The sequence below is a fragment of the Amphiprion ocellaris genome, chromosome 24 (assembly GCF_022539595.1).
Source record: "Amphiprion ocellaris isolate individual 3 ecotype Okinawa chromosome 24, ASM2253959v1, whole genome shotgun sequence".
NCBI classification, from domain to species: domain Eukaryota; kingdom Metazoa; phylum Chordata; class Actinopteri; family Pomacentridae; genus Amphiprion; species Amphiprion ocellaris.
The window spans coordinates 9,633,543-9,645,250 of NC_072789.1; the positions used below are offsets into that span (position 1 = coordinate 9,633,543).

The window sequence follows — 11,708 nt, forward strand, 5'->3', positions numbered from 1 at the left end:
GGTCACAACAAACTCAACATATTTGGACAAAACAAGGCATTTGTCATCGTTGGCAAATACTAATAGACATTTTTAACCTTTTCCTGACATTTTAAGAAGCAATCAATAAAATATCCAACAGGTTTCACTAGCTGAAGATGTATTCAATGTTCTGGAGACATTGTAAGTTTAGGTATCAGTAGAAAGGAAACTAGAAATGTTGGCTCAGAGGAAAATGTAGCGCGACATCCTGTTTCCAGTCAAACTAAATTCAAATGTGGATGTAAATCAGATGGATTCTCCAGCAGGTAACGCTGCTGATGTAGGGCACCTGTATCTGACCAAAGTAGGACGCCATCGCTGTTGGACCACATACGTCAAGAAGTAGGACACCAAGCATTAACCCAGACCCACAGTTAAAATGAGAGCACTCTGTGGGAGTATTTGTCATAAAATTGGCAGTTAGAGTCCTTTTTTTCAACAGCAAAACATCATTTACATGGAAAGACAGTAAGAACATCTACAAGAATCTGAACTTGAATCATTGTTTTTTTATTTATTTTTTTTGCCATAAATAGAGCACGATTTAACCCACATCCACTGCAGAGATCTCCATCTGTGTGGCGTTAAACTGGACCATGGTGCTTCTCCATCTGAGCCAGATAGCCTCCCTTGTGTTTATAGCTCTGCTGCAAATAGGCTAATTGCTCTTTTACCAAAATGGGACAGAAAAGGAACGAAGGCAGGAGACACAAAGCTGCTCATCCACATCAGGAGGAAACCTTCAGGGGATTGATCCCAAAGGAGTCAGGTGGGGGGGGGAATAGTGCAGACTTGGGGTTGAAAAAAGGGGTAAATATAGTTGAAAGATCTATAAGAGGATGTAAAACAGAAACGAGTTGTCTCTTAGCAACATCAGCATATGTCGATCCTTTAGGGAGCTTTAACCCTCCTGTTGTCCTCATTTACGGGCCCCAAAAAATATTGTTTCCTTGTCTGAAAAAAATCCAAAAATTCTGCAAAAACATTCCCCATATTTCTGAAAATTTGCAAAACCTTCAGGAAGAAAATTCCAATAATTCCTTCAAAGTTTCCCTGAAAAGTTAGATTTTAAAAAAAATCCCCCAAATTTGGCAAGAAAATGCTTGTAAATATTTTCAAAAAATGAGTAAAAATCTTCCAAAAAAATCTTAAAAACATCTAAAGTGATTACATATATATCAGTAAAACTTCTAATATTTTCTTTAAGAACATTCACATCAAAATCAACCAAGATCCAGCGAATTTCACTGGATTTTGGTTGATTTTTTTTGTGAATGTTCTTAAGAAACATCCATCCATCCATTATCTATACACCGCTTAATCCTCACTAGGGTCGCGGGGGGTGCTGGAGTCTATCCCAGCTGACTCGGGCGAAGGCAGGGGACACCCTAGACAGGTCACCAGTCTGTCGCAGGGCTACATACAAAGACAAACAAGCACTCTCACATTCACACCTACGGGCAATTTAGAATAATCAATTAACCTCAGCATATTTTTGGACTGTGGGAGGAAGCCGGAGTACCCGGAGAAAACCCACGCATGCACAGGGAGAACATGCAAACTCCATGCAGAAAGATCCCGGGAAAGCCGGGACGTGAACCAGGGATCTTCTCGCTGCAAGGCGAAAGTGCTAACCACTACGCCACTGTGCAGCCCTTTCTTAAGAAACATTTTTAACATTTCTTTTTTTTCCCACCAAAAAATGTTCAAAAATTTCCCAAAAATGTTGAAAATGTGGACATCAGAAGTTTCACTGTGAAAACATTTTTTTTCTCCACATTTTCAAACTTTAAAACAGGTCAATTTGACCTGCAGGACGACACGAGGGTTAAAGGGAACATAAATGTACATTTGTAAGTTTGTGAGTGGGATAAACACTGTGCACTGCTGATGGTTTTTTTCACGTTTACTCAGATAAAACCCACGTGCTGGGACTCAGGAGGCCGACAGATGATGCTACCAGACACGTGTTCTCTCTTTTAGATGTATTTATACACCAGACATGGATATATGTTCGCCCTCCTGCTCCTTCTAGCAAGCAGCTGGATTTCTTCGAGCCAATTTCCTCGTCTCTTTTTCCATTGTTTTCCAGAGAGATGGCAGTGAAACAGCAGGGAGGTTAAAAATCTAGTATCAGTCTGCATTTGTACAAACATTTTTACATTAATTTTCTTATTTAGGTTAATATGCTGCTGCCTCCACCAACATTCAATCTGTATTTTAGTCCATATTTGCTCCGTTTTATTTGTTTGACTGTGCTTTTCTTTGCATCAGTAAACACTAAAAGTTAAGTACCAATTTCCCCCCTGGAGACAGTGTAAGAGATGATCTCCAAAACAGCTTGGAGTCAGCTCATTTAGACATTCAGGTAGACATATAAAATCACAGTGAAGGAGACTGTGTGTGATGATAATCTAACATTGGGATAATTAATGATTAAATAATAAAGCTGAATGGATCCTGCTGCTGTCTGATTCTGCAGGTATTTAATAAACTCGGAGGAAATAAACAGCTGGAAGCGACAAATTAAGTTTCTGTTGTTTTAAAGTTGGATTAATCTGATCTGTTAGAGTCTAAAGTTAGACTTTTATGGACATTTCAGTTAATTGTGTAATTGTTGTGAAATCATAACCCTCAGTGAACAAAATAAGATCTTTTAAGATGTTTTTAAACTGTGTCTTTTTGCTCTCTGCTGTTTTTTGGCCAATATTGGTGCTGAAATGTGGGGAAAAAAGTGTTCCTCAAACTGCTTCATGCAACTCTTTGTGCCATCATCAAATTCAGTGAACCCAATAAAAATCCCCCTAAAAAGCAAAATGTGGCTAAATGTGAGGCCAAATAAATCCAGTTAGACTAAAAAAATCCAAGTAAAGCAGCAAATTCTCACATTTTAGAATACAACACTGGAGAATTTGGGGCATTTCTGCTTAAGAATAATGAATTATTTGGTGATAAATGTCCAAGGTGATAGCTTTATATGGCTAAAATTAAACTAGTAAAATAAATGCAGTTCAGACTTGTGTTGAAAATGAATTGTTGCTGTGTATAATTCCGACTTCTTCCGACATGTTCAGAAGCCGTCACATTAACTGTGGAGTCTGAAAAGGCAGATTTTGAGCACAAAATTAGAATCTGAAGATAGAAATGCATTTTAAACAGTCATATGAACGTATGCTGCGAGTCGTGTGGGCGGCAAACACCAGCAAAGATTTGATTCCTCGACCTTGAAAGTTGCAGTTTGTTCCAATCTTTGTTTTACTTTCTGTGTTTTGTTCCCTGTTTCTGTTCTCCACATGCTTTCCTTCCCCCCCACGCTGCTTTCAGAGGCACATTAGCATCAGATTCATTGAGATTCATGAAGCCACACTGTTATGCAGTTCAGATTTTTATTACTTCTCTTGAACTTTTGAGCTCAACAGAATGTAACAGAACTGTACCAGTCTGAGTGCTTCATTTCTTCTGTTGTCTTCTCATTTTTTTTAATGATTATTATTATTATTATCACTTTATTTCAGTCTGCAGCACATGTAAAAAACAAAACAACACTAACATTTAAGTGTTGCTGAAAAGCTGCATTCTTGTGCATTCACAAACTTAGAACTATAAATTAAAAAGAAAAAAAAAGATGTATGCCTGTAAACCCCCGATATATTATTGATATAATTTGCAGCCCACTGGGGGTTTAATAAATGTTGAATTTGAGCTGTATAATAATCCCGCTTCTCCTGTTTGTGTCTGTTTCCACTCAGTGAGGTGAAGCGTCGCCTGCAGCAGCCGTGGAAGCATCACATGGGAGTGTGTGTCTGTGTGTGTGACGCTGTGTGTTCAGGCCGAACCCGACCAGCATGGCGGGCGGCAGAGAGCGAGGCTCGCGGACACAGCGGCCGTGGTCGGTTTACCGCGCTAACACCTTCGAGCTGTCCAGCGAGATGATCGGCCTGGCTCTGGCAGGTGAGCGGATGGAAAAACTAAACCAGAAAATGTTTTTAAAATGTATGTATTTAGATTTAATTATGTTTTATACATTTTAGAAGGACAAAAGTACAAGAAAGACCATGTCAGACTGAATATTTTCTCAATTAACTGATTAGTTACTTGGTCAAAAAGACTTTGTAAGGCTAAATCCGTCCAAAAACCCAAACCAGTTCTGTTAAACTAATAAAAATCCAAGAAAAGCAGCAATTTTTTTTAAAATTGATTTTTGGCATTTTTTGCTCCAAAATGATTAATTATTTGGTGGAAAATGTCCAAGATGACATCTTCTTGAGGTGAAATCAGTCAAAAACCCAAACAAATCCCATTAAACTGATACAATTGCAAGAAAAGCAGCAATTTTTATTATATTTTTTACTATATTTTTGTTTAATTATTTGGCAAAAAATGTCCAAGAAGACATCTTGTGGAGGCGAAATCAGTATTTTCTCCATTAACTGATGCAACTGTCACACAAAAATATCCACAAATGTTGTTTGAGCCAAATGTTCTGATCATTTCTTGATGCTTTTCCAGGAAATAGTCAGGACCCGGATGAACCTGTGCTGGAGTTCAGCGTTGGTGAGTCACACAATGTCAACTTTATTTATCCGTCTGAACCCCGAGCAGTTTGTAGTTGTTTTTCATTTGCTTCTGTCACATTTTTGCTCACTGTGGGCTCATTTTTCATTGCAACATAAAGTCCTAAACCTTTAGTTTTTACAGAATCCTTTTGGTGCAAGCAATTTTTAAATGATACATGCAGAACAAAGTGATTTTGATTCAAGTTTGAATGCTCAGATTTCATCATTTTTCCTGACAAAACCGAAAGTCACATATAATAAATTCAAAAACCCACTGGAAAATTATTTTAAATCTGATGATTCTTTTTTTTTTTTTTTTTTTTTTTACAAGTTCTCACTCAAATAATTTGCATACGTTTTTAAAATACACACAAACTGTGTACGCTTTTCAAACTAGCTGACAGGTTTTGGAGTTCAGAGGGTTCATTTCAGGAGGAAAAGGTTGCAGCAAGATATATTCTTACAGTGAAAAATAATGATTATATTAAAGGAAAGTTAAATAAAGTGTCTTAGTCGTCGCAAAAATGATGTTTGATTGTAGTTAAAAATGGTCGTTTAGTGTAAAAGATGATTCTGTTTGGCTGGAATATTATCATCCTCTGACTTCTTGGTTGCTTCACAGTTTGTGAAAGTCTGTAAAAGTCTTTTGCCTTGTTTTCTACTGACTGTAAACGTGTTTTCTTACTCAGCGTGCACAGATCTGGTGGCTCCGGCTTTGGATAGGAAACCAAACAGCTTCGTCGCAGTGAGCTGCACGACGCCGCCGCAGGCCTTCTGGACCAAACACGCCCAGACCGAAGTCATCGAGGTCAGAGTCCTCACACCAGCTAGTCCTTCTTCTGTCCTGAATCCACACCAGAGCTCCTCCATCTCCCGTAATGTGGCTTCATTCCAGCTTTTTAATGCTCAGAAGTAGGTGTGACTTACTGACCACAGAGCGACCTGCAGAGGTGTCGCCCACGCTCTTCAATCAGGAGCTGGAGGACGACGGAGAAAGAAACGAATTCAGCTGCAACCACACGCTTTTGAAAAAGTTTTCACCAGATTAAGTCCAAATCTGACCCCTGAAACCACTTTTCTAGTTCGAGGTCTCTTCAAATCGCATTTAGGTCGATGCGTTTCGCCCTTGAGTGAAGAATGAGTCAACAAAAATATGGATTTTTCTTAGATAAACATCTCTGTTTTTATGTTTGTTTTGCAAAATTTACATTGCAGAATGTGAGAACAGTGTCAGAAATGTGTATTTCCTACAAAAGACACTTTTTAAAAAGCAGCACAAACAGAAGGTTTTAAAGCTGGCAATCATTTTCTGGCAAAAATTATTTTTTTTTCAAAAATGAAGTGATGAATCTCTTTATTTTGAGTCCACAAGCCCTCATTTTGTTGTAATATTTATTAAACTAAAAAAACAAAACAAAAAAAACTTCAAACGGCATGTCGAATTCACCACATTTCAGCTTAAAACTGGAGTATTTTTGTTAAAGTCACTTCATTCAAAAATTTGCCAAAAATAAACCACTTCCTCAAACCAGATTTTGTAAAAAAGAAAAAATTCTGCACCTTTTTCCGCAACCATAAAGCCACGACTGACCGACCTGTGACTGACAGTCACATGACAAATATTCAGAGAGTTCTCAGCTGAACTGCAGGCAATGTTTTCACAGAGCAGAGAGGAGACGAGTATGAGATAAAATATCTGCAGTATGTGAAGCCATGGTTTTTTTTCCCAGTACTGGTAACACTTGGAAAATGTTCAACATGTTGATTCCAGTTTTTATTTATTTTTTTTAATCCCTGACTCTTGGTGTCGCTGCGTCTCTCCACAGGGAACCAGTAATCCCATCTTCCTCAGCAGCATCGCCTTCTTCCAGGAGTCCAACATCAACCAGCAAACGCAGGTGAAGCTCGCCGTGTACGACGTGAAGGACCGATCGCAGGGCACGGTACGAGCTTCCTTTTTTGATGTCTTTTTCTTGCAAAAACCAGCTTGTGGTTAGACACAGGTGGACGTCGGTGTTAACAGTCTTTCTGTCTGTACAGATGTACATGTTGGGTTCAGCACTTTTCCCTGTCAAGGAGCTGCTGCACGAGAAGAGCCACAGATTACAGCTGGAACTGCGGTAACACTCGCTTCTGTTTCTATACTTAAGGAATGAATAAAGAGGTAATGTCTTCTGCTGTTTTTTTTGATGTATTCAATGATAGTGACAGTTTAGGAACAGATAAGAGAATAAAAATCCAAAAAATCTTAGCTGCAAAAAATATTTTTCATGTCAAATTATGTTTAAGCAGCTCCATCTTAAAATTTAGAATAATTCTTTATTAATTCATCTCAATTTACAAAATATTATCATCAAGCACTTGATAAGACAATATTTTGCACAATGTTCAGTTTCTTGCTCTGGTAAATGTTGGTACTGGTAATGGGCAAAACAAGAAATTCATATTAAAGAGCATAATTAACAGATTATATATACAGGGGGTCCTCGGTTTACGACGTCCTCGACCTACGGCGTTTCATCGTTATGTTGTAAACATGACATTAGATAAATGACATTATTAACTCATCAATAAATACTGAAACCTTAACATCAACAACATCACTCTGTTACAATATTCTGTTATCTTCTTGTAAAATGATTCATACATGCATGAAAGTCGTTGGTATTCCTGACTTTTCTGAAGAACTGATCATATTGTGATGCACGTAACGGCTTTGTTTACATTTTTGCTGGAATTCTGACTTACAGCAAAAATCGACTTACATCAATCCGTAGGAATGGAACTCCGATGTAAGTCGAGGACTCCCTGTAAATGGAAAAACAGAACTTTAATTGGAGTCCAGTCCAGGTCTTGTTGGACTTTCACTGTGGTTTCGTAATTTTCTGTCACTGCCTATTGATTACAGCTGATGGTTTCACAGTTGCCCTGAGGAGGACAGAATTTTTAGTTTTCACAAAATCCGGTTAAAGGAAACTCTTTATTTTTTGCATTTATTAAAGATGAGACCAGTAGAATATAGTGACTGTGACAAAATCACTTTTTAAGAACTAAATGTCATGATTCTTTTTGGGGTTTTTTGCACTTTCTGACTCTGATAGATACATTAACTTTCATGTGAAATGCCTTTCAAACCTACTGGCAGGTTTTGGTGTTCAGAGGAAAATATCAACTCTTCTCTGGTTCTAGCTTTTCAAACAACAAGTATTGCTGCTCATGTGTGTATTTTTTGAATTTATACGTGTAACCTCAGGCTTTCGGACACTGTGAAGGGCAGAATTCTCAGTGCTTTTGGCGTTTTACAGAACAGACGTTTAATGTGGTCATTTGTTTGGATGCACAGATCGGCAGAGAACCAGCGGGTAGGAAACATCACCATCGCAGCCTGGCAGATGGAGGACAGAGCAGATCAGAGGATGTCGGTCGGACGTCTGCCAGACAGCATCAACGGACGGGTAAGAATTCTGGTTCAGACTCCATACTGATACAAACCCTGGTGTGTAGGTATTTTCTATTACAGAGCGACTTGTGCTGCTCCTTTGAGGCCAGTAAATTAAAGTTTATCAAATTCTGCAACTTTAACCTATAAAAAGAGGTTTTTTTTATTCATTTATTGTTTTTGGAAAAATTGTGATGGTTTACAGTGTAAATGAATTTGTCTGTTTCCAGCATTTCTGCTTTACGCTAATTATCACCTGTTAAATCATCCTAAAACACTTTTATACAGCACTTTTAAAACAACCTGAGTTGACCAAAGTGCTGTACAAAATTATGTGCAAATGTGGTCTAAAACAAAGTGCAAAACTAGTTTAAAACAGGTCCAAAAACAAATTTGATCCTGATCTAACAACATTCCAAAATTAGTCCAAATCAGGTGTCAAACCAAGTCTGAAACCAGTCTTAAACCGGTCCAAAGAACAAATTTGCTCCTTATCTAAAAACATTCCGAAATCAGTCTAAAATAGGTCCAAAACCAGTCCAAATCAGATGTTAACCCAAGTCTGAAACCAGTCTAAAACTGGTCCAAAGTACAAATTCAATCCTGATTTAAAAATATACCAAAATCTCTCTAAAATCTGTCCAAAACCAGTCTGAATCAAGTGTTAAACCAAGTCTGAAACCAGTCTGAAATCAGTCTAAAACTGGTCCAAAACCAATCCGAATGTGATCTAAAATAAAATGAAACTGATGATGCAGTAGTTTGCTGTTGTTTAATTTATTCCCAGCAGGTAAAAACTTGTTTTATCAAACAAAAATATACTTAAAATCAACATTTTGCAATCATATTACTAATTTTGGGTTTAACTATACCAAGCAAAAATATTCACTACAGCTTTACATTTGCTGCCTGAGTTAAACTATAATGGGTAAAATAAGTTAATTCAAGGCCTGTGGTTCCAGATGTTTGGTGTTAATAGAACATAAGACATTTTATTCTGGCGGTGAGGCAGATTTCCAGCAGTTTTCTAAAAATGTCAAGGAGACGTGTTTTCTGTGTGTCTGAACCTTCCTGTTTGATCATGTCGCTCTCTGAACTTGCTGTGTGCGGTTTCAGTTTTTAGCTATACTTAACTTCACTGTAGAATATTTGCTGTTAAATTTGATTTTGAGTTTTTTGAGGATTTGTAAGTAAGTTAAAGCACAATGTACCAGCTGCAGAGTGAATTCAGGTTTTTATTTTAGCTATTTTATACGACTTTCTGGATCCTGTTTGTCCTGCAGACGGTGCTGCCGGTCGACGAGAGTCTGACCGAGTCGATGGGAGTCCGAATAAAGTACGCGTCGCTATGCAAAGACACGCTGCTGCGCTCAGGTGGGAAACAACTTTACTGACAATGAAATCATCACTTTTTTTAGAACAATTTCTGCTCGACCATGTTGCTTAAATATATTTGTGGAGGGATTTCAGCCAAGAAAGTGACTGTTGATCAAAGCAGAGACTTAAATGGCTTCATAACTGCACAGAAGAGTGCAGAATTTTTAGTTTTTTACAGAATGTGGTTAATATAAAAGGTTTAATGTTGGCGAATTTTGAAATGAGACATATAGAATAAAGAGATTTGGATGAAATAGCGCTATTTTAAGCTGAGATTTAGTTAGTTTAGCTTGAAGAAAGCTGATGAAAACAATGATTTTCTCTGCTTTTGTAGTTTCTTGCCCTGATAAATGGTGTAATTTTCGTGATTTTATTTATTTTTTTAGTATTCGATTAACTGTACAGCCTCAGACTTGCATTATTTCTACTAAAAGTCCAACATTGAAGCTTAGTAATGAATTAAAATTAAACTATTAAGGAGCTCTTAGCTGAGTAAGTTTCAATTTATGCAGATTTTTTCCATCTAACTGTCTTAAATCAAAGTGGAAACACATCTGCACGCTGCTGGTTTATTTGAATTGTTTTGTCTTCAGCTGATAAATGAATCATCTCTGTTAATTATCCTGTCAGAGGACAACAAACACTGGTTCATGTGGATGAAACACCTTCAGGAAACCGGGTTATCAGGTCAGCAGGAGGGAAACAAAAGGAAAGTAGCAGCGTTGTAGAGAAAACAAGTCACTTTCAGTCGAAGAACAAACTAATACACTCATTAATGCAACTTCTGCACTCTTACCTTCCTTCTCCTCCATGTTTCTCACCCACACATCTCTACGTTTTCTAATCCAGCTCAGTGGGGGGTTTCTGTTTCCATCAGGGGGACATTAGCGCTCCAGAAATAACTGCTTGTAAAGGAATATCGATGTTTACACTGTCAGGGAAGATCGTCTAATCTGAGCTAACTGAATTTCCCTCCAGTGTTCGGCGGCACCATGTCCAGGATGTACCGCTTCCCCACCACCAACGGGAACCACCTCCGGGTTCTGGAGCAGATGGCCGAGAGCATCCTGTCGCTGAACATTCCCAGACAGTTTGTCAAACTGCTGCTGGAGGAGGACGCCGCCAGGTACAAACACACCTTTAGCATGTAGCCGAGAGACTCCTGATGAAGCAGAATTACACTGGGGTACTTTCTGTTACATGTACGCAATCTGGAACTACACCAGTCACCTCATGCTCCTTGTATTTATTTACTGAACACACACGTTTACATAGAGCTGCACCTTGTGTATAACTGTTGCACTACTTTACTTTATATTTTTGTATGTGTTCAGCAATTTACACAAGTGCAGCATCAGTTACTGCCTTTATACTTTTTAATACAGATTAGCTTTTTATCCTGACAAGAATAAGCTGTTTTATTTTATATTTGCCTATTTCTTGCTGTACTTTAAATAATAACAGGATTGCTGCTAAAGAAATTCTGTTATATTTAAGTTAGTATTTCATTAAAGTGGACAGAGAACACTCGATATTGTAATTAACAAGATGACATCCGCTCTAAAAATACTCGTAAACTCTAAGTGAAACTGGATTTAGCGCCACCTTGTCTGAGCCGATGATGTCTGTAAAAACTTGCACATTATCCTGTGTTTTATTTCGTTTATTCAACCTTCATTTCACCAGGATTAAAATCACTTTACAAGGTAGCATCATTATAAAGTTACAGAAACAGACAATAAAGCACATTAAATCAACAAAGTGATGAAAGAAACATAAATCAGTTTAAAAAATTACAACTTTTTAACTTAATAATGCTGATAATTGTCTCAGCTGTAATTGTAAGTAATTTACAACACAGTTTTGCAGTATTGAAAGCACATATTTCCAGCCTAATTCGTATTTTTCCTTCTTCGTCTCCAGGGTTTGCGAGCTGGAGGAGCTGGGAGAGTTATCGCCCTGCTGGGAGAATCTGCGGCGACAGATCGTCTCTCAGTACCAGACCATAATACTCGCATACCAGGAAACACTGTCTGACCTCAATGACTACAGAGGTTAGTGTCCACACGACTTAAAAGACATGTTATAAGTTAAAAAATCAGTACATTTACCCCATTTATCAGAGCCTGAAACTGTGAAATCAAAAAAATCACCACATTTTGCTCAGTTACTGCTCAGTACTACGTGACGTCACTCCCCGCGCATTATGTGGGCACTAAATGAACAGAAAGGAAATCAAAGACTATTTCAACATAAACTACAACCTTAACATATATAACTCTGTGGTCTTTTCTACATGTATCATGTGTGACTTA

General features: G+C 37.9%; 1 protein-coding gene across 12 annotated transcripts in view; it reads left to right on the plus strand.

Moving 5' to 3' along the window:
- Window positions 1-11,708, plus strand: part of LOC111564002 (inositol polyphosphate-4-phosphatase type I A-like) — a 59,618-nt gene that overhangs the window by 14,137 nt on the left and 33,773 nt on the right. For all 12 annotated transcript variants that reach the window (XM_055008225.1, XM_055008231.1, XM_055008229.1 and 9 more), the window contains exons 2-10: window positions 3,771-3,972; window positions 4,531-4,575; window positions 5,267-5,385; window positions 6,404-6,520; window positions 6,618-6,697; window positions 7,921-8,032; window positions 9,300-9,390; window positions 10,372-10,519; window positions 11,317-11,447. In XM_055008225.1, coding sequence (XP_054864200.1) covers window positions 3,867-3,972; window positions 4,531-4,575; window positions 5,267-5,385; window positions 6,404-6,520; window positions 6,618-6,697; window positions 7,921-8,032; window positions 9,300-9,390; window positions 10,372-10,519; window positions 11,317-11,447 — 949 coding nt within the window. In that variant the 5' untranslated portion in view covers window positions 3,771-3,866. The remainder of the gene's footprint in view (window positions 1-3,770; window positions 3,973-4,530; window positions 4,576-5,266; window positions 5,386-6,403; window positions 6,521-6,617; window positions 6,698-7,920; window positions 8,033-9,299; window positions 9,391-10,371; window positions 10,520-11,316; window positions 11,448-11,708) is intronic.